Source organism: Tachyglossus aculeatus, chromosome X1 (assembly GCF_015852505.1).
Source record: "Tachyglossus aculeatus isolate mTacAcu1 chromosome X1, mTacAcu1.pri, whole genome shotgun sequence".
Classification (NCBI taxonomy): Eukaryota; Metazoa; Chordata; class Mammalia; order Monotremata; family Tachyglossidae; genus Tachyglossus; species Tachyglossus aculeatus.
Genome location: NC_052101.1, coordinates 49,478,334 through 49,500,684, shown reverse-complemented (window position 1 = coordinate 49,500,684; position 22,351 = coordinate 49,478,334). Strand labels below are relative to the sequence as shown.

The following is a 22,351-nucleotide window of genomic DNA, read 5'->3' as shown; positions in this document are numbered from 1 at the left end:
CCAGCGGCCCCTTCCTCCTGCCCAAGCGCTCCGCACCCACCAAACCACTGACTGACTGACTGACTGGCTGACTGACTGGCTGACTGACCGGCCGTGGCCGTGGCCGTGGCCGGGCCCTCCCCTCTCTCCTCCTCCCCCCCTCCGCCCGCCCGCCCGCCCGCCCGCCCGTCCGCTCCTCACCGCGACTCCCGGCCCATGGCGAGGCCGGCGTTCCCTGGGGCTCGGCGGGGGCGGCGGCGCTAAGCGGCGGCGCTAAGCGGCGGCGGCGGCGGCGGGGCCCGGGCCGTCCATCCCGCGGGCCGCGGCCGACAGGAAGCGCCCGCCAAGCCGCCAAGCCGCCAAGAGGGGGAGCCGGACGGGCCCAGGCCGCGCAGCCCCGCCCCACCGCGCCCTCTGGCGGCCGGAGGAACCCACGGCGCTGGAGCCAGGCGCCCGCACCTCGCGCCGTCAATCATTCGCGCGCACGCGCGCACGCGCGTTCTCTCCCTCCCCCTCCCCCCTCCCTCCCTCCCTCCCTCTCTCTCCCTCTCTCCCTCTCCCTCTCCCTCCCTCCCTCTCCCTCTCTCAATCAATCAATCAATCGTATTTATTGAGCGCTTACTATGTGCAGAGCACTGTACTAAGCACTTGGGAAGTACAAATCGGCAACATATAGAGACGGTCCCTACCCAACAGTGGGCTCACAGTCTAAAAGGGGGAGACGGAGAACAAAACCAAACATGCTAACAAAATTAAATAGAATAGATATGTACAAGTGAAATAAAGAAATAAATTGAGTAATAAATATGTACAAAAATATATGCATATATACAGCTGCTGTGGGGAAGGGAAGGAGGTAGGTAGGATGGGGGGATGGAGAGGGGGACGAGGGGGAGAGGAAGGAAGGGGCTCAGTCTGGGAAGGCCTCCTGGAGGAGGGGAGCTCTCAGCAGGGCCTTGAAGGGAGGAAGAGAGCCAGCTTGGCGGAGGGGCAGAGGGATTGGGGGCATTCCAGGCCCGGGGGTCGATGGCGGGACAGGCGAGAACGAGGCACGGTGAGGAGATTCGCGGCGGAGGAGCGGAGGGTGCGGGCTGGGCTGGAGAAGGAGAGAAGGGAGGTGAGGTAGGAGGGGGCGAGGGGATGGCCAGCCTTGAAGCCCGGGGTGAGGAGTTTCTGCCTGATGCGCAGATTGATCGGTAGCCACTGGAGGTTTTGAGGAGGGGAGTGGTATGCCCAGAGCGTTTCTGGACAAAGATAATCCGGGCAGCAGCATGAAGTATGGATTGAAGTGGGGAGAGACACGAGGATGGGAGATCAGAGAGAAGGCTGATGCAGTAGTCCAGACGGGATAGGATGAGAGTTTGAACGAGCAGGGTAGTGGTTTGGATGGAGGGCGGATCTTGGCAACGTTGCGGAGCTGAGACCGGCAGGTTTTGGTGACGGCTTGGATGTGAGGGGTGAGCGAGAAAGCGGAGTCGAGGATGACACCAAGGTCGTGGGCTTGTGAGACGGGAAGGATGGTAGTGCCGTCAACAGTGATGGGAAGGTCAGGGAGAGGGCAGCATTTGGGAGGGAAGACAAGGAGTTCAGTCTTGGACATGTTGAGCTTTAGGTGGCGGAAGGACATCCAGACGGAGATGTCCTGAAGGCAGGAGGAGATGCGAGCCTGGAGAGAAGGGGAGAGAGCAGGGGCAGAGGCGTAGATCTGGGTGTCATCAGCGTAGAGATGATAGTTGAAGCCGTGGGAGCGAATGAGGTCACCAAGGGAGTGAGTGTAGATCGAGAACAGAAGGGGACCAAGAACTGAACCTTGTGGAACCCCCACAGTAAGAGGATGGGAGGGGGAGGAGGAGCCTGCAAAAGAGACTGAGAAAGAACGAACGGAGAGAAAAGAGGAGAACCAGGAGAGGACGGAGTCTGTGAAGCCAAGGTCGGATAGCGTGTTGAGGAGAAGGGGCTGGTCCACAGTGTCAAAGGCAGCTGAGAGGTCGAGGAGGATTAGGACAGAGTAGGAGCCGTTGGATTTGGCAAGCAGGAGGTCATTGGTGACCTTTGAGACCCTCCATTGGTGACCATTGGTGACCCTCTCCCTCTCCCTCTCCCTCTCCCTTCCTCTCCCTCTCTCTCCCTCTCTACCTCCCTCTCTCCCTCTCTCTCCCTCTCTCATTCATTCACTCATTTAACCGTATTTAGCGAGCGCTTACTGTGTGCGGACCACCGGACTGAGCGCCTGGAACACACAGAGACGGGCCCCGCAGGCTAGAAGCCGGGAGGCAGACCTCAAAACAAGTACCTGGGCACCAATAGAAATTCAATCAATCAATCAATTGTATTTATTGAGCGCTTATTGTGTGCGGAGCACCGTACTAAGCGCTTGGGAAGTCCGACTTGGCAACATCTAGAGACGGTCCCTACCCAACAGTGGGCTCACAGTCTAGAAGGGGGAGTCGGAGAACAAAACCAAACATATTAACAAAATAAAATAAATACAATGGATATGTACATGTAAAATAAATAAATAAATAGAGTAATAAATATGTACAAGTTATATATACATATATGCAAGTGCTGTGGGGAAGGGAAGGAGGTAAGGGGGGGGGGGGGGCCTCCCCAGCGCTTAGAACAGTGCTTTGCACATAGTAAGTGCTTAATAAATACCATCATCATCATCATCATCATCATCATCATCATCATCACTAAGCCATGCCGCTTCTCTAATCAATCAATCAATCAATCAATCGTATTTATTGAGCGCTTACTGTGTGTGCAGCACCGTACTAAGCGCTTGGGAAGTCCAAGTTGGCAACATCTAGAGACGGTCCCTACCCAACAGTGGGCTCACAGTCTAGAAGGGGGAGACAGAGAACAAAACCAAACATATTAACAAAATAAAATAAATAGAATAGATAGGTACAAGTAAAATAAATAAATAAATAGAGTAATAAATATGTACAAACATATATACGTATATACAAGTGCTGTGGGGAAGGGAAGGAGGTAAGGTGGGGTGGGGGGCCTCCCCAGGGCTTAGAACAGTGCTTTGCACATAGTAAGTGCTTAATAAATGCCATCATCATCATCATCACTAGGCCATGCCACTTCTCTAATAATAATAATACCTATATATATGTATATATGTTTGTACATATTTATTACTCTATTTATTTATTCATTCGATCAGATTTATTGAGCGTGTACTGTGTGCAGGGCACTGTACTAAGCACTTGAAATAGCATTGGAGCGATATACACATCATTCTAAAATAAATAGAATTAGAAATATGTACACGAGTGCTGTGGGGAGGGGGAGGAGGGAGGGAAGGGGGGCGGTGGGAAGGGGAGGGGGAGGAGAGGAAAAAGGGGGAGAGAGCTCAGTCTGGGAAGGCGTCCTGGAGGACGTGAGCCTTCAGTAGGCCTTTCAAAGGGGGAAGTGTGATTGTTTGAAGGATGTGAGGAGGGAGGGCATTCTAGGCCGGAGGCCACCATAGACGCCCCCTGCTTCTACCCCCCCCCCCCATTTAAGCGACCTTCCTTAAAGTACCCCCCATCCCCCCCTTCCCAATCCGGTCCTGACTGACTCTCCCCCACCCCCCCTTTTTCCCCACCCCGGGAAAAAGGCCCTTGTTATCACCAAGTTCCATTACCTTGTAACCTCATTGGCACCTCCTCAGCCCTCCCATGCTAGTTGGCTGTTCACTCCTCTCCCCAGGTATCTCTGCTCCCTGACCCCCTTAACAGGTCCACCCTACTCCAGCACATTATAGTTTGTATCTGCTCTTTGTGAAATCATTATCTGCCAATTTTATTATTGCCATAGCATGTTAATTGTCTACCCCCTGTGATGCCATCGCCTACTTATATCATTGCTACTGTTTTATCGCTTCTGCATCTCAATTGTTAACCCCCCGCGGGACTGTCACTCGTCCTGCTGTCCTTACCATGAACTTTCAATTCCCTTGCTCCCAACTGCCATTCCCATTCCTCACCTTCCCCTTCCCCTCTCCCACCCAGCTTTTTCCCTCCCTCTCCCCCACCGAGACCACTCCCCTCACCCCCTACCAAGGATCCCTCTGTACCAGCTCCAGTCCTCCGCTCCTCCCTCCCGGCCCCCATCCCTCCCCTCCTCCCCGCCCCTCCCCATCCCAGTTCTCCTTTCCCATCGCCACCCCTCTTCCCACTCTCCCCGCCCAGGCCCCCGCAAACTCATCCCAATCCAAACCCTCCCCACCCCTCGCACCCTTCCCCCTCCCTCCCCTCCCTCGACAGCTGCTGCCAAGTGTGGCCTCTGGAACCCCCGCTCCGTTTGAAGTAAGCTCCCTTTCATCCTGGACCTATTCCTCTCCAGCTCTCTACTCCTCCTCGCCCTAACTGGAACACGGTTGTCTCCGGACGACAAGGTCTCTTCTGCTGCTCTCTCCAGTGCAGGCCTCTTCTTCTCCCACTCCCCCAGACTCACCGGAAAAGGAGGAGGTGCCGGCTTCCTTCTCGCCCCCCCAATGTCGCTTTCACACTATCCCTCCTCCCCCTTCCCTTTCCTTCCCTTCCTTTGAAGCCCACATTATTCGCCTCTCCCACCCCCTCCAGATTCTTGTAGCCGTCATCTACTGCCCCCCCCCTCCCCGGCCCCACCTCCAACTTCTTTAACGATTTTGACCCCTTCCTCAATTTCCTTCTCTCCTTTTCCATGCCCACTCTGATCCTCGGAGACTTCAATATCCACATGGATATCCCTGATGACTCCTCTGCCGCCCGCCTTCTATCTCTCCTCGACGCTGCCAACCTCTTGCACCACCCCACCTCACCCACTCACCAACTTGGTCATACCCTCGACCTCATCATCTCCTACCGCTGCACTGTGTCCACCCTCACCAACTCTGAAATCCCTCTCTCTGATCATAATCTTCTCACCTGCCTCCTCACTCACACTCCTTTCCCCTGTAAATCCATATTACTCCCTCACAGAGATCTCTGCTCTCTAGACCCCATCCATCTTTCTGAGCGCCTCACGCCCCACGTCGCCTCCCTCTCCTCTCTACCCAATCTTGATGATCAGATTGCTGCTCTCAACTCTACCCTTTCTACTCAGCTAGACTCACTCGCTCCCCTTTCCCTTCGCCGCTCTCGTACCACTAACCCACAGCCCTGGATCACTGCCACTGTCTGCCTCCTTCGCTGTTACGCTCGAGCTGCCGAACGCTGCTGGCAAAAGTCTAGACACCGTGCCAACCTCTTTCACTTCAAGTTTATCCTTTCCTGCCTTAACTCAGCCCTCTCCTCTGCCAGACAAAACTATTTCTCCTCGCTTATTGACACCCATGCCCATCACCCCCGCCAGCTCTTCCGTACATTCAACTCCCTTCTCAGGCCCCCGGTTCCTCCCCCTCCTCCTTCCCTCACCCCCAACGATCTGGCCTCCTACTTCATTAACAAAATTAAATCCATCATGTCCGACCTCCCCAAAGTCACTCCCCTCCTTTCTCCAACCCCCCGGCTCTCAACACTCTCTGCTACTCTCCCATCCTTCCCAGCAGTATCCTCAGAGGAGCTCTCCTCCCTCCTCTCAAGTGCTACTCCGGCCACCTGTGCTTCTGACCCAATTCCCTCTCATCTCATGAAATATCTTGCTCCATCCCTTCTCCTCTCCTTAACTTCCATCTTCAACCGCTCACTCTCCACTGGTTCCTTCCCCTCTGCCTTCAAACATGCCCATGTCTCTCCCATCCTAAAAAAACCCTCTCTTGACCCCACCTCACCTTCTAGTTATCGCCCCATCTCCCTCCTACCATTCCTTTCCAAACTCCTTGAACGAGTCGTCTACACACGCTGCCTCGAATTCCTCAACACCAACTCTCTCCTCGACCCTCTCCAGTCTGGCCTCCGTCCCCTACATTCCACGGAAACTGCCCTCTCAAAGGTCACCAATGACCTCCTGCTTGCCAAATCTAACGGCTCATACTCCTTCCTAATCCTCCTCGACCTCTCAGCTGCCTTCGACACAGTGTACCACCCCCTTCTCCTCAACACACTATCCGACCTTGGCTTCACAGACTCCGTCCTCTCCTGGTTCTCCTCTTATCTCTCCGGTCGTTCATTCTCAGTCTCTTTTGCAGGCTCCTCCTCCCCCTCCCATCCCCTTACTGTGGGGGTTCCCCAAGGATCAGTGCTTGGTCCCCTTCTGTTCTCGATCTACACTCACTCCCTTGGTGACCTCATTCGCTCCCACGGCTTCAACTATCATCTCTACGCTGATGACACCCAGATCTACATCTCTGCCCCTGCTCTCTCCCCCTCCCTCCAGGCTCGCATCTCCTCCTGCCTTCAGGACCTCTCCATCTGGATGTCTGCCCGCCACCTAAAACTCAACATGTCCAAGAATGAACTCCTTGTCTTCCCTCCCAAACCCTGCCCTCTCCCTGACTTTCCCATCTCTGTTGACGGCACTACCATCCTTCCCGTCTCACAAGCCCGCAACCTCGGTGTCATCCTCGACTCCGCTCTCTCATTCACCCCTCACATCCAAGCCGTCACCAAAACCTGCCTGTCTCAGCTCCGCAACATTGCCAAGATCCGCCCTTTCCTCTCCATCCAAACCGCTACCCTGCTCATTCAAGCTCTCATCCTGTCCCGTCTGGACTACTGCATCAGCCTTCTCTCTGATCTCCCATCCTCGTGTCTCTCCCCACTTCAATCCATACTTCATGCTGCTGCCCGGATTATCTTTGTCCAGAAACGCTCTGGGCATATTACTCCCCTCCTCAAAAATCTCCAGTGGCTACCAATCAATCTGCGCATCAGGCAGAAACTCCTCACCCTGGGCTTCAAGGCTGTCCATCACCTCGCCCCCTCCTACGTCACCTCCCTTCTCTCCTTCTACAGCCCAGCCCGCACCCTCTTCTCCTCCGCCGCTAATCTCCTCACCGTACCTCGCTCTCGCCTTTCCCGCCATTGACCCCCGGCCCACGTCATCCCCCTGGCCTGGAATGCCCTCCCTCTGCCCATCCGCCAAACTAGCTCTCTTCCTCCCTTCAAGGCTCTACTGAGAGCTCACCTCCTCCAGGAGGCCTTCCCAGACTGAGCCCCTTCCTTCCTCTCCCCCTCGTCCCCCTCTCCACGCCCCCCATCTTACCTCCTTCCCTTCCCCACAGCACCTGTATATATGTATGTTTGTACATATTTATTACTCTATTTATTTATTTATTTTACTTGTACATATCTATTCTATTTATTTTATTTTGTTAGTATGTTTGGTTTGGTTCTCTGTCTCCCCCTTTTAGACTGTGAGCCCACTGTTGGGTAGGGACTGTCTCTATATGTTGCCAACTTGTACTTCCCAAGCGCTTAGTACAGTGCTCTGCACACAGTAAGTGCTCAATAAATACGATTGATTGATTGACATTGTTTCCATTTGTGTGAGTGTCTTTTGCACTCTAGACCCCGTCTAGACTATAAACTTGTTGTGGGCAGGGAATGAGTACAGTGTTCTGCACTGAGTAAGCCCTCAATAAATACGATCGGTTGATTGAGCGGCAGATTGCACACGGTGCCCCAGGCCACCTTTTCTGGCCTTCGCCATTCGGGATGAGCGTCGCTTGGATACCGCAGAGCGGCCAAACGGCACTGTCTCTCTTTCAGCAAGAGATCGGATTGGCGCAGACTGTTGTCCATAGGACTGGAGCGTAAGGGCGGGAAGACAAGAGAAAGTAGGGGAGGACACGTATGTGTACAGCGGTTTTAACTGTAATGGTGATGATCGGCCCTGACGGGTTCGCGCCCTCTTGCTCGACCCCCACACCATGGCCAACGATGACACCGAAAGACAGCTGGCAGGGATAGCAGTGCTGTCAGAGGTGGGGAACAAAATATCTCTGAGACCTCATCATCATCATCACCCCGGGGCAGACAAAGTGCCTTGTGCAGCTGACGCACTTTCCCAAGTCTTTAGTACTCTGCATTGCGTCCAGTGCATTGCATTCATTCATTCATTCATTCAATCATATTTACTAAGTGCTTATTGGGTGCAGAGCACTATACTAAGCACTTGGAAAAAACAATTCAGCAATAAAGACACACAATCCCTGCCCACCCCGGGAGATAGACATCAAAAGAAGTAAAGAGGCATCAATATAAATAGAATGGTAGATATATAATAATAATGATGGCATTTATTAAGCGCTTACTATGTGCAGAGCACTGTTCTAAGCGCTGGGGTGGTTACAAGGTGATCAGGTTGTCCCACGGGGGGCTCACAGTCTTCATCCCCATTTCACAGATGAGGTAACTGAGGCAAAGAGAAGTTAAGTGACTTGCCCAAAGTCACACAGCTGACAATTGGCAGAGCTGGGATTTGAACCCATGACCTCTCACTCCAAAGCGCGTGCTCTTTCCACTGAGCCATGCTGCTTCTCTGATATATATATATGTATATATATGTATATATATATGTATATATAATTCTATTTATACTGATGCCTGCTTACTTGTTTTGATGTGTATATATATATATATATATATATATATATATACACATCAAAACAAGTAAGCAGGCATCAGTATAAACAGAATTATATACCCGTACATATATACACAAGTGCTTTAGGGAGGGGAGAGAAGGGGAGAGCATAGGGAATGAATGCTGAGGGGGAGCTGAAGAAAAGGGAGGCTTAGTCTGGGAAGGATTCATTTGCACTCTGCCTACATTTAAAGCCCACCTGAAATGACACCTATTTAAGAGGACTTCTCCAATTAAGCTCCCATTTCCCTATTCACTCTTTCTTCTGTATTGCCTAGGCCACTGGATCTGTTCTTAATCCTTTGATATTCACTCCTCCCTTGCCCCAGAGCACTTAGGTATGTAGTCTTTCACCCTGCCACTTCCCCATCTGTAGTTTATTTCAAAGTCTCCCTCCCACCTCTAGGCTATAAGCTCCTTGTGGGGATGGATCTATACTATCCCAGGTCCTCAGTGTAGTGCTGTGCACACTAAGCCCTCATTAAATATCAATTAATCGTATTTACTGAGAGCTTACTGTGTGCAGAGCCCCGCACTGAGCGCTTGGGAGAGCACAATATAATAGCAGTGCTAACCTTCTCCCCTGCTTCAAAGCCTCATTGAAGGCACATCTCCTCCAAGAGGCCTTCCCAAACTAAACCCCACTTTTCCTCACCTTCTACTCCCGCTAACTTGCTCCCTTTGTTCTTCCCCCCTCCAGCCCCGCAGCATTTATGTACATATGTCATTTTATTTGTATCGATGTCTGCCTCCCCCCCCTCTGGACTGTGAGTTCGTTGTGGGCAGGGAATGTCACTGTTTATTGTTGTATTGTACTTTCCCAAGCACTTAGTACAGTGTTCTGCACATAGTTAGGGCTTAATACGATTGAATGAATGAACGAAAAACAGACACATTCCCTGTCCACGAGCTTACAGTCTAGAGGAGGAGACTGGCATTAAAACAAATTAATTGCATATTTATATTTATTCATTCAATCGTATTTATTGAGTGCTGTGTGCAGAGCGCTTGGGAAGTACAAGTTGGCAACATATAGAGATGGTCCCTACCCAACGGCGGGCTCACAGTCTAGATTTATTATATTTATTATATATTAATTAGATAGTATATTGTATAATTCAATCATATTTATTGAGCGCTTACTGGGTGCAGAGCACTGTACTAAGCGCTTGGGAAGTACAGGTTGGCAACATATAGAGATAGTCCCTACCCAACAGTGGGCTCACAGTCTAGAAGACTATATTTTATAATATAATGTAATATCTAATTTATCTTATATATTTATTGTATTTATCATAGATTGATCGCTGCACACACAGTAGGCACTTAGTACTATTGATTCCCCAAACTAGTTGGTAATGCTTGAGAGCAGCCATTAGTAAAAAGTGCAGCCCCGGCTCCGGGCATCTGGGTAGTCTTGGTAGCTTTTTGTCTTTCTAGAAACGGCATTTGGTAAGCATTTGACGATGATGATGATTATGGTGTTTATTAAGCACTTACTATGTGCCAGACACTTTCCTAAGAGGAAATCCTAAGAGGAAGGGTGGATTTTAGCACCGTTGTGAAGGCGGAACCGACCGGATGGACTGAATCCGTGGGTTGAAGGAGAGGAGTCACGGCTAACAGGAAGGTTACAGGCTCGTGGCAGTGCTGTCTATAGTGATGGGAAAGTCAGGGGGAGGACAGGATTTGGGTGGGAAGATAAGAAGTTCTGTTTTAGAAATAGTAAGTCTGAGCGGATGAGAGGACATCCAAGCTCGAGGTGTCTTGAAGGCAGGAGGAAATGCCAGACTGCAGAGAGTGAGAGATCAGGGTTGGAGAAGCAGATTTGGGGATCACCTGCGCAAGAGTGGTAGTCGAGATCATGTGCTCGAATGAGTTCTCCGATGCAGTGCATGCAGGTGGAGAATAGAAGTGGGCCCAGAACTGAACCTGAAGGGACACCCACAGTTAGGTGGTGAGAAGCAGAGGAGGAGGAGGAGCCCGCAAAAGAGACTGTACTCCAGTGCCACCAGCTCGATTTGAACCGCACTGGCTGTCCCTTGATTCAGGTTGATGTTAAGGCTTGCCTGCATTAAAACTCTCATCTTCAGGTTCTCATCGGCGCTTTGTCAAAAGTAATTCTTCAACATACGGAAGCTTTAGCCAATCAGTAAAAAAAAAAAAGCCATTTTTAAGTCGGAGGGTTGATCTGGCCAGGTACATGCTTTCAGGCCATATGAGCTGGGGAGAGATGAGGAAGAAGGGATGGCTCTGGATTCTTGTATTCGAAGGAAATTACAGAAATTATAGATTTACTTATACTCGTGCCCCTCTCCTGCTCTAGACCGCAAGCTCGTTGTGGGCAGAAAACCAACTCTGTTATATTGTACTTTTCCAAGCGCTTAATCCAGTGCTTGGTACGCAGTATGCACTCAATAAATGTGACTGATTGGTTGACTTGAAAGGGCTTTCCCTTTTGGGTGTAAAACGAGGCAAAATACGGCTACGAGACAGGAGTCCTTTCTATTTTTAGGACGGATTAATTTATTGTACAGAAGGAGAAGACGAATACTGGAAGCAGTCCCCAGGAGCAGGTGACCCGGATGTCTGGCAGTTCCGCTAAATTCACTACAAAGGTCTCTCAGTTTAAAAAAAAAAAAAAAAAGCACAACTCGAGGGGGAAGTGGGGAGTAAGTTGGGAACTCTGGGAGTGACACCCAGCCTCTACCCTCCACACCTGAAATTGTATACTTAGCAACGAAATAATTGGTACTAGGACACAATCCCAACACATTTGACCAAAGACCCTGCTCTTCCTTTCGCAGTAGTGGATTTACAACCCCTGGGAAGAATTCTGTACGAAGAGGGAAACCTGTCCGTCCCCCAGGGGTGCTACGGTAATACAGGACAAGAAAACACGTTTTGCAAGCTACTCTAATGAGTTTCACAGGCACTTTGGCCCTTCATACCCCCCAGAAGACAAGCAGTTCATGGCAAAAGATAAAAGTGAAAAAGTAAACGCAGAGGTCTGTGAAGACATCGCCCATTTTGCTGTAGGTGTCCATGGACCGACTGATAACTTCAGCGGGGATTCCAGACAGTAGAAGTGCAGCCGTCAACACTGTTGTTTTCATCTTCTTTTCCCCCTGAACGAAGACATGGGAAAACTGGTGAGCAAAAATTCCACCACCGCTTTGAGCGGGCGACCTAAACCCCAAGAATACATGAAATCAGCGTGGCAATTTTTAGCAAGCTTAAGCTGAAAGCGGGCCTCAAAACAAGAGTGTCAATTTGAGGGGCATGAAGCTACGGTTTCCTTTTCAGTGGCACAGCTGGCACTTCCTGGACCCCACCGGCAGACACGTCTAATCTTCATTTTGGCAGCGGTTTGACTGTTTTTCACCACTGTTCCCTACTGCTGAAGAGGCCAAGTCGGGCGATGTCGCTTGCCTTTGCTTTGGACTCGCTTCACTCGGCGAGCTGAGTTCAAAGAAGACAAGGCCAAAGTGGACCAACGATCGGCTACAGAAACCCGGATGCCGCACCACAGGCGACGTGAAAGCCATCTTTTCCTCCTCTTGGCCACTGTGTATTTAGGCACAACTAAGCCCGAAGACCTCTACCAGTGGTCGAGTACTAGGGGCTAGTGAAAATGAGGTGCTTTGAGATCGGGAAGAAGAAACTCCAAGGAAGTCACCCTAGGAGATAGGCTATCTCACTTACAATCCAACAATAACGTACAGAGTCCCGTCAGATTTGGGGGCTGGCACATTTGAAAAAGGTGAGGGCTGGTAAGAGACTTAGTTTAGGACAATGGGCATGAATAAAAACCAGCAGCAGTTGTTGCTCCCTTCCTATCGTCTGCCCCTCCACGGCATCAGAGATTTAAGGGGGAACTGCACCCGGAGGCACTGAGCCCCCGAGTTTCTGCCAAAGGAAACCCGAGGCCAGGGGCTCTGATTCTTCCGATGGCCAACCCCGTCCCTGCCTGAGGTTTGGAGGTGACTGTTTAAAGGAACCCAGGGCTCCTGCCTCTTCCTCCACCTACATGATAGTTAAAAAGGAAGAGTGTCAGGAACCAGAAGGACACTGACCCAGGGAAGCAGCGTGGCCTAGGGGAAAGAGCACGGGTCTGGGAATCAGAGATTCTGGGTTCTAAATCCTGGTTTTGCCGCCTGTCTGCCGTGTGACCTTGGACAAGTCACTTCACTTCTCTGAGCCTGTTTCCTCAACTGTAAAATGAGGACTCAAAACCAGTTCTCCCTCCTACGTACTGTGAATCCCACATGGGACAGGGACCGCGACTGACCTGATTACCTTGTATCTACCCCAGTGTTTAGAATAGTGCTGGACACACGGTAATCACTTCAACAGACATTATTAACAAGGTGGTAAATAAAAAGCTAAGCCAACAGTTCCACTACAGCATTAAAAACTACAACCCTCTGTCCTGCAAAAGCAGAAAACATTAGCCAGTATACCTTGGTCCAAATTCCTAATAGTCAGTAATGGCCAGAAAAGATGGACATAAACCCAAGTTCAGACGGCCCAGCTTTTATCATGGTGACTCTAATTCATTTGCTCTGCAAATAAATTCAGAGCGATGGACTTGAAGACGGGAAAATCACAAAAGACACTCAGTTTGTGTAGATACATCCCAGGGGTGGGAGGGGCAGGGGGAGGCAGGAGAGGCCTCGCAAAAAGTGATTTCTGTTCTCTGTTTTCCAATCTAATTTGGCATAACCTTCAAAACTTAATTTATAAACAGACATTTAGCTGGAAATAACCATAACCCCCGTCCTTTCACTTTCTGAATCAGAGATGTTTCTTTTTAAAAACATTAACGCTCCATTTTCAAAGTCTTTGAGGGCAAGTGAAGGGCAGCTTGGAGGTAAGCGGTCGGCTAAGAAATCATTTCAACAGGAAAATCACTCCTGGGATCGAGACTGCCAACTCCTCCTCCTCCTTCCTGGGCTCTTCCAAGGGCTAGAACCAGGCAGACCAGCTGTAAGCTACCCAGCTCAGCTCCACTATTCAGGTACCGTAATCTCCCCTAAGACTGGCACCTGCACCGTCCAAAAGTACCCACGGGGCAGTACAGCGGGATAATACCCATTTGAACCGGAAATATTTATACAGAGTGAAATTCAGCTCTGATGAAGAAATGCTGGGGCCTGATTTGCGATGTTCCCAAGACCTCGTTTCTCTGCGAGGCTCTGGTCTAAGCCGAGGGTAGTCTGGAGACCTGGGGATCCTTCCCACCGACCTCTTCAAATCTCGACAGGCCATCACTCTCCCCCAGCTTCAAAGATTTGTCGAAAGCACACCTCCTCCAAGAAGCCTTCCCAGATTAAGCCCTGATTTCCTCTTCTCCCACTCCCTTGTGTCACCCTGATTAGCTCCCTTTATTCACTCCTCTCTCAGCCCCACAGCACTCATGTACATATCCGTACTTTATCGATACATCAATGAGTCTCGCTCTCTCGACTGTTAACCTCACTGCGGGAAGGGAATGTGTCTACCGACTGTTAGAGTGTACTCTCCCAGGCGCTTAGTGCAGTGCTCTGCGCACAGTAAGCACTCGAATACAACTGATTGACCTAGGTACTTTCTCCCCTGACACCGTCCCCTTGCAGATGAGGGGCAGTGGGCTTACCAAGATACCCTCCTGCACCCAGAGATGGCCAGGCGAATGTGATGGGGGGAAGTCTAGGTCGGCAGCAAGGCTCCCCGAACAATACTATGACCCGCAAGTACGACTAGAGTAAGCTCTGCGGGAGGCCTGGACGCTCCCTGCCTCATGCCCAGCGCCACCATCCACGGCGGTGAGCCGGACTGGGGAGGTGCTGGGAGGAAAGCAGGGCCCAAGTCAAGTCCGAGCTTCGGGGCTTCCAACCTTATCCGCAGCTCTAGAGATTTGGTCACTCACCCTGTCGGCCAACCCAGATGCTCTTCACTGCTTGGGCCACCTCCAGAGAAGAGAGGGCCGGGGGGCAAGAGTGATGAGGTCTCCAGGGGCAAATTAGTGGCACCTCTTCCTATTTACTTCTGTTCCTTGGGCAAAGAAAAAAAAAAAAAGCCCCAGAGAACTCTATTCCTGGGGCTAAAACAGCCCAGACCCTCAGACTGATCACTGTTACTGTTCATTTTGAGGCATGGTCTTAATTTCCAACTACTGAACTGTCTGTAGGGGCCCCCAAGCTAGCAAAACAAAGCAAACATGGACACCTCCCTCCAAGAATGACACGTATTTTGATGCATTTCTTCTTTAAGAGAATGAGCTTACCTTGGGAAAATATTTTGACAATCCCATATAAGCAAGTTGTAAAGTAAGAAATGGTGCAAAAATGGACTGTGGAAACACAACGGAAGAAAATTAGACTTTCCCACCCCAGAGCTCTGAAGTCAGAAGGCAAAACCGCCCCAGCTGCCTCATTCCTGAGAAAAAGTATTTCCCTTGAGATCAGATGTCTTAAAATCAAATTTTTCCTTAGAAAAATGGTGAGTAATAGAATTTGATGTTTTGACTATTGGGACCATGACACACTTTCTTCTCAGACCTCATTCGAGGTCACTCATTTCCTCATTCTTGTCATTTATGGCCCCGTCTAAATAACCACCGTTAGGGTATATGCTTGAATTTACACTATCTCGTGTAAAACGACAAAAAAAAACCCATGAGGAAGAACTACAACAAAGCATAAACTTTACACGTGTTGTTATTTAGAGAATATCCCTACGAGTTTTGGTTTACCTAAAACAAATAAGATTTTCATAGCAAAATCAGCACGTCCCCCTGGGCAGAGAAGTTATTTTTTTGGCCTCCCCAGGTTCTCTTTGCCTGAAAAATGAACCCTCCATTGTGTATCAATGTCATTCAACAATAATAATGATGGTATTTGTTAAGCGCTCACTACGTGCCAGGCACTGGGTTAGATACAAGGCAATCAGCTTTTCCCACATGGGGCTCTCAGACTTAATCCCCATTTTACAGATGAGGGAACTGGGGCACAGAGAAGTGAAGCGACTTGCCCAAAGTCACACAGCTGATGAGTGGTGGAGCCGGGAATAGAACCCACGACCTCTGACTCCCAAGCCCAGGCTCGTTCCACTAAACCGTGCTGCTTCTCCAGACGTGAACACTGACAAATGTTCGCTACTAAAAGAGATCTGTGGTGTTGGACTGTCACTACTCCCCACAGGTGTCTTCTCTTGAACTTACCAGGTATTTGCATACAAAAGCCCTGACTCCAAAGGCAAGAAGAGCACACCCCACCAATCTAAAAATGCGAAAAGAATCGAATTCCTCTGCTGAATTCCCATTCTCCTGACCGGGCTTCTCACTAACCAACTGGTTTCTTAGCTTCATGGCTTCATCGAATCTCGACAGGTACTGGTCTAACCCGTGCCGGGGGCCCCTCTGGGCGTTTTCCATGGTCGGATCACCTCTGCTCCGTTGCCGGAGCTCAAGGTGACCCTCGTTACTACATTCTACGGGTGTGTTGAAGGAGTCCTTTTTGTCTCCCAGGTGGGAACTCTTGAGCTCTGAGATACCACCCTGCTGATCCTTGGCCCCTACTGAATCTCCAAGCACCACCCTCTTTGAAACCGATGGAGCGGGGAGGCAGTCCAGATTTTCACTGCTTAGCTGTTTTGATTCGGTGTGACTTTCTTCTTCTGAGAGGGAAATAAAAAAAACAAACGCGTTTTAAGTTAGACCACATCAGCATTAGCCTGCGTACACAATGCTAAGGCAAATTATAAAGAGAATGTCAGAGCATGGCAGTTTTGAATCCATAGTCAAGCTATGCCCAATTAAAACTGGCTCATTCTAATTCAACTAGGACATAGTCCTGCTTCAGAAGAAACTTGAACTTCAGGGGGCAGGGGCAGAAAGAACAACTTATCCCTAGAATTTCCTTGTCCTGTTGGTCCTATGGAGCTGAAGTCTAGAACTCTTCAGGCAACTCTGCCACACCTACCTTTTCAGATTTTCAGATCTCCCCCTTTTAGACTGTGAGCCCACTGTTGGGTAGGGACTGTCTCTATGTGTTGCCAACTTGTACTTCCCAAGTGCTTAGTACAGTGCTCTGCACACAGTAAGCGCTCAATAAATACAATTGATGATGATGATGATTGGCCTAGATTTAGATTGGCCTAGCTGAGAGCACTGACTGGGTTTCTCCCGTTCGCTACTTGACAGCGTCTGGGTGATTTAATAACTATGAGCTACCTTTCCAATATGCTAGTGAATCCTGGAGTGTGTAGATTGCCGAAAGGAAATCTACTACCCTCTCCTTATTCCAAGGTCTGCGTTTCAGAATTCGCTGTCAAAGAGGTCTCCGTGTGAATAAAGTGCACAAGGAAATAAAAGGAGCTATGACATTCTTATGTTAGATATGGTGGCTGGAAGAAAGATAAACACATCCTGCCAAGTTAAAAAAAAGTCCAGACAATGCTCTATATGGGAACAAAATGTGGGGGATGGTTAAATAAGTAGTGCCTCTTTAATATGACAAAACAAGATAAACGCTAGAAGGATGACTATACTTCCATTGCGATCACAAAAAAACACCCTAGTCATCATGGCTTTCAAAGCAGAAATCAGTCTTCTACCATTCCTTGCTCATTTCCACTACAGACTTGAAAACACAAAAAAAAGGCATTTGAATGCTTATAATCTTCTTGTAAATGGAGGCATCTGTTAGAAGAAAAAGATGTTGAAAGTACTCGAAGGCAAGACTTGATGTTAGTTGAATCTGCAACTGAAATCTATATAGGGTGAGAAAATGGAGAGCTCTGATACTACGATCAAAAGAAATCCCGACCCCACTCTCCGTGATAGTATGACGGGTGCCATTTCTTAATTTTTCTGGATTTAAATAGCTTCTGCGCTGTACCTGATCTGGCAGGAGGTGCCAAAATGTGTCTTATTACAAAACATCTATCCCAGTAATGATCAATGAATGGTATTTATTGAGTGCTTACTATGTGCAAAGCACTGCACAAAGCGTTTGGGAGAGTACAACACAACAGAAGCAGCAGACACATTCCCTACCCATTACAAACTTACGGCCTTGAGGGAAACCATAAGGGGGTTTGCACAGCACTTCTGGTTTAAAGAAAGTTGAAAATGCAAAACAAAGTTGGCAACTGAAGTGGGTGGGGGGCTAGGGGAGAAAAAGGGGGAACACACACGAGTGATGGAGGAGAAACAGCACCCCACGCCATCCATGAAACTTGCTATCTCCCCCTTCTAGACCGTGAGCCCATTGTTGGGTAGGGACCATCTCTACATGTTGCCGACTGGTACTCCCCAAGCGCTTAGTACAGTGCTTTGCACACAGTAAGTGCTCAGTAAATACGACTGAATGAACGGAAGATTTTTTCAGGGAAGTGGGAAGCCCCGACCCAATAATGGATTAGCTGGGTGGCGCAGCTCCTGTGGCTCCTTTCGGGTGACTGGCTTAAAAAAGAAGACTTTTCTTCCGGGTCGGGCGTGGGCGATGTCCTCAGGAGATCGATCAATCAATCAATCAATCGTATTTATCGAGCGCTTACTGTGTGCAGAGCACTGTACTAGGCGCTTGGGAAGGACAAGTTGGCAACATCTAGAGACAGTCATCATCATCATCATCATCAATCGTATTTATTGAGCGCTTACTGTGTGCAGAGCACTGTACTAAGCGCTTGGGAAGTACAAGCTGGCAACATATAGTGAGCCCACTGTTGGGTGGGGACTGTCTCTATATGTTGCCAACTTGGACTTCCCAAGCGCTTAGTACAGTGCTCTGCACACGGTAAGCGCTCAATAAATACGACTGATGATGATATAGAGAGACGGTCCCTACCCAACAGCGGGCTCACAGTCTAAAAGGGGGAGACAGAGCACAAAACCAAACATACTAACAAAATAAAATAAATAGAATAGATATGTACAAGCAAAATAAATAAACAAATAGAGTGATAAACATGTACAAACATATATCCATGTATACAACTACTGTGGGGAAGGGAAGGATTTATTTTCTTTTGTTAGTATGTTTGGTTTTGTTCTCTGTCTCCCCCTTCTAGACTGTGAGCCCACTGTTGGGTAGGGACTGTCTCTATATGTTGCCAACTTGGACTTCCCAAGCGCTTAGTACAGTGCTCTGCACATAGTAAGCGCTCAATAAATACGATTGATGATGATGATGACTGTCTCTCTATGTTTCCAACTTGTACTTCCCAAGCGCTTAGTCCAGTGCTCTGCACATAGTAAGCGCTCAATCAATACGATTGATGATGATGATGGTGATGAAGTAAGATGGGGGGATGGGGAGGGGGACGAGGGGGAGAGGAAGGAAGGGGCTCAGTCTGGGGGGGAACTGGGGCCCATAGGAAGGGTGGGGGGGGAATCAATCAATCAATCGTATTTATTGAGCGCTTACTGTGTGCAGAGCGCTGCACTAAGCGCTTGGGAAGGCCAAGTGGGCAACATAAGGGGAAGGCACGGTGGGCGTCTCTGCGCCCCTCTGCACGGGGAGCTCGGGGTGGGCAGGGAATGCGTTTGAGGTTCCCAAGCGTTCAGTACAGTGCGCTGCGGACGGTAAGCGCTCAATACATAGCGGGGGGGGGGGGGGTCCGCGTTCGGACGGACGGGGGGGGGGTGTCTCCCTCACCCTGGGCGGCCCCCGGCCTGTGGAAGCCCATGATCCGGTTGATGCGCTGCTCCGAGTTCATCAGCAGCTTCCTCCGCCTCAGCTCCGCCCGGCGCTGGGGAGCCGTCAGGCCGTCGGCCCCTCCCCGGCCCCGGCCCCGGCCCCGGCCCCGGCCCCCGCCGTTGGCGGTGACGGCCGCCGGATCCATGGCGGCGGCGCAGGCGGAGGCGGAGGCGGAGGCGGAGGCGGCCGCGGCGTCGTCCCCTCAGCCGGGCCGGACGCCCGGGCGCGCGCCCCACGCCCACCACGGGCCCGCCCCCCTTCGCGGGCACGCGCACGCACGCACGCACGCACGCGCGAGCCCCGTGCAGCCCACTGTGGGCCCGCCCCCTCGCGGGCACCCGCACGCACGCACGCGCGAGCCCGGCGCAGCCCACTGTGGGCGCGCGCCCCACGCCCACCACGGGCCCGCCCCCTCGCGGGCACCCGCACGCACGCACGCGCGCGCGCGCGAGCCCGGCGCATTCCACTGGAAAGCGCGCGCGCGCGCGCCCCCTCCCCCTCAGGCTCCCGTGCCTTTTCCCTCGGCCCACGCAGCCCCGGGCCGGTGCGAGCCCCCCGCCAGACAATCAATAATAATAATGGCATTTGTTAAGCGCTTACTCTGTGCCAAGCGCTGTTCTAAGCGCTGGGGAGGTTACAAGGTGATCAGGTGGTCCCACGGGGGGCTCGCAGTCTTCATCCCCGTTTTTACAGATGAGGGAACTGAGGCTCGGAGAAGGGAAGTGACTTGCCCAAGGTCACACAGCAGACTTGTGGGGGAGCCGGGGTTCGAGCCCACGACCTCTGACTCCAAAGCCCGGGCTCTTTCCACTGAGCCACGCTGCTTCTCTAATCAATCAATCAATCGTATTGATTGAGCGCTTCCCGTGTGCAGAGCACCGTACTAAGCGCTTGGGAAGTACAAATTGGCAACATATAGAGACAGTCCCTGCCGAAGAGCCACGAGGAGGCTGGCGGCCGCTGATTTGCAAAGCAGCGTGCGTGGCTTAGTGGAAAGAGCCCGGGCTGGGGAGTCAGAGGGCATGGGTTCTAATCCCGCTCCGCCACTTGTCTGCTGGGTGACTCTGGGCAAGTCACTTCACTTCGACCCCCGGGCCTGGAATGCCCTCCCTCCGCCAAGCTAGCTCTCTTCCTCCCTTCAAGGCCCTACTGAGATCCCACCTCCTCCAGGAGGCCTTCCCACACTGGGCCCCCTTCTCCTTACCTCCTTCCCTTCCCCACAGCACCTGTATATATGTATATGTTTGTACGGATTTATTACTCTATTTATTTTTCTTGTACATATCTATTCCATTTATTTCGTTAATATGTTTTGTCCTCTGTCTCCCCCTTCTAGACTGTGGGCCCACTGTTGGGTAGGGACTGTCTCTGTATGTTGCCAACTTGGACTTCCCAAGCGCTTAGTGCAGTGCACTGCACACAGTAAGCGCTCAATAAATACGATTGATTGATTGACTTCTCGAGGCCTCAGTTTCCTCCGGTGTAAAATGGGGGATGAAGACTGTGAGCCCCACGTGGGACAGCCCCATCACCTTGTACCTCCCCCAGCGCTCGGCACAACGTAAAGCGCTTTCTAGACTGTGAGGCAGGGACACCGTCTCTCTATGTTGCCGACTTGTACGTCCCAGGCGCTTAGTACAGTGCTCAGCACACAGTAACCGCTCACTAAACACGACCGAATGAATGACCCCAACCCGTCATTATTAGAACAAAACGAGGGCGGGCCGGAAGGAGACACTCTAGCTCTCCTCGGCGCCCAGCTCTATGGCGGACGGGGAGGGGCCGGCCTGTCCTCCGCCTTGCTCCGCGGGCGGAGCGGGCTCCGGAGGGAGACACTCTAGCTCTCCTCGGCGCCCAGCTCTATGGTGAGCGGGGAGGGGCGACGGGCGAGGGGCCGGCCGGTCCTCCGCCTTGCCTGGCGGGCGGAGCCACGCAGCTGCTAGGCCTTCCGGCCGATCAATCAATCAATCAATCAATCAGTCAATCAATCAATCAATCAATCAATCGTATTTATTGGGCGCTTACTGTGTGCAGAGCACTGGACCAAGCGCTTGGGAAGTCCAAGTTGGCAACATATAGAGACAGTCCCTACCCAACAGCGGGCTCACAGTCTAAAAGGGGGAGACGGAGAACAAAACCAAACATACTAACAAAATAAAATAAATACAATAGATATGTACAAGTAAAATAAATAACTAACTAGAGTAATAAATATGTACAAACATATACATATAAACAGGTGCTGTTGGGAAGGGAAGTGGCTTCCCGGCTCTGGTCCTCACCCACCGTTGGGCTGTGCCACCCTTCCCCTCGTCTCGCCACCCTGCCCTGCTGAGAGCTCACCTCCTCCAGGAGGCCTTCCCAGACTGAGCCCCCCTTTTACTCAGCTTCCCCCCCCCCGCCCCTCAGCACTTCTGTATCCGTGTACACATTTATAACCCTATTTATTAATGTGCATGTATCTGTAATTCTATTTATATTGATGCCCGTCTACTTTGTTGACCGTCTCCCCCCTTCTAGACTGTGAGCCCGTTGTTGGGTGGGGATCGGCTCTGTGGCTGAATTGCGTTTTCCGAGCGTTTAGCACAGTGTTCCGCACACAGTAAGCGCCCACTTAATACGATCGAATGAATGGTGCCCGGGCCCTTGTCGCCTGCCCTTCATGGTGTGGCCCACAGGCCGGCACGCTGCCTCCTACGATTACGGTGCGCAAAACCCGGTAATAATAATCATAATTCATTCATTCATTCAATCATCTTTATTGAGCGCTTACTGTGTGCAGAACAATCAATCAATCGTATTTATTGAGCGCTGTGTGCAGAGCGCTGTACTAAGCGCTTGGGAAGTACAAGCTGGCAACGTATAGAGACAGTCCCTACCCAACAGTGAGCTCACAGTCTAGAAGGGGGAGACAGAGAACAAAACCAAACATACTAACAGAATAAAATAAATAGAATAGAGATGTACAAGTAAAATAAATAAATAAATAGAGTAATAAGCATGTACAAACATATATACATATATAAAGGTGCTGTGGGGAAGGGAATGAGGTAAAATGGTGGGGGTGGAGAGGGGGACGAGGGGGAGAGGAAGGAAGGGGCTCAGTCTACAATCGAATGAATGGTGCCCAGGCCCTTGTCGCCTGCCCTTCATGGTGTGGCCCACAGGCCGGCACAATT

At 50.8% G+C, this 22,351-nt stretch overlaps 2 protein-coding genes across 2 annotated transcripts in view; both read right to left on the bottom strand.

The window, feature by feature from the left end:
- The window catches only part of DDX46 (DEAD-box helicase 46), a 42,190-nt gene extending 41,935 nt beyond the window's left edge, over positions 1-255 (bottom strand). Inside the window, exon 1 of the mRNA XM_038740375.1 lies at positions 181-255. Within this exon, the coding sequence (XP_038596303.1) occupies positions 181-197 (17 nt within the window). The 5' untranslated portion in view covers positions 198-255. The remainder of the gene's footprint in view (positions 1-180) is intronic.
- Positions 256-10,988: 10,733 nt separating this feature from the next.
- CAMLG (calcium modulating ligand) lies at positions 10,989-19,261 on the bottom strand. Its single transcript, XM_038772617.1, has 4 exons — positions 19,131-19,261; positions 15,692-16,146; positions 14,756-14,821; positions 10,989-11,615 (listed from the first exon to the last, which is right to left on the bottom strand). The coding sequence occupies exons 1-4, from the start codon at positions 19,189-19,191 to the stop codon at positions 11,433-11,435; spliced, it is 765 nt and encodes a 254-aa protein (XP_038628545.1). The 5' UTR covers positions 19,192-19,261; the 3' UTR covers positions 10,989-11,432.
- Between the last annotated feature and the right edge of the window lie 3,090 nt (positions 19,262-22,351).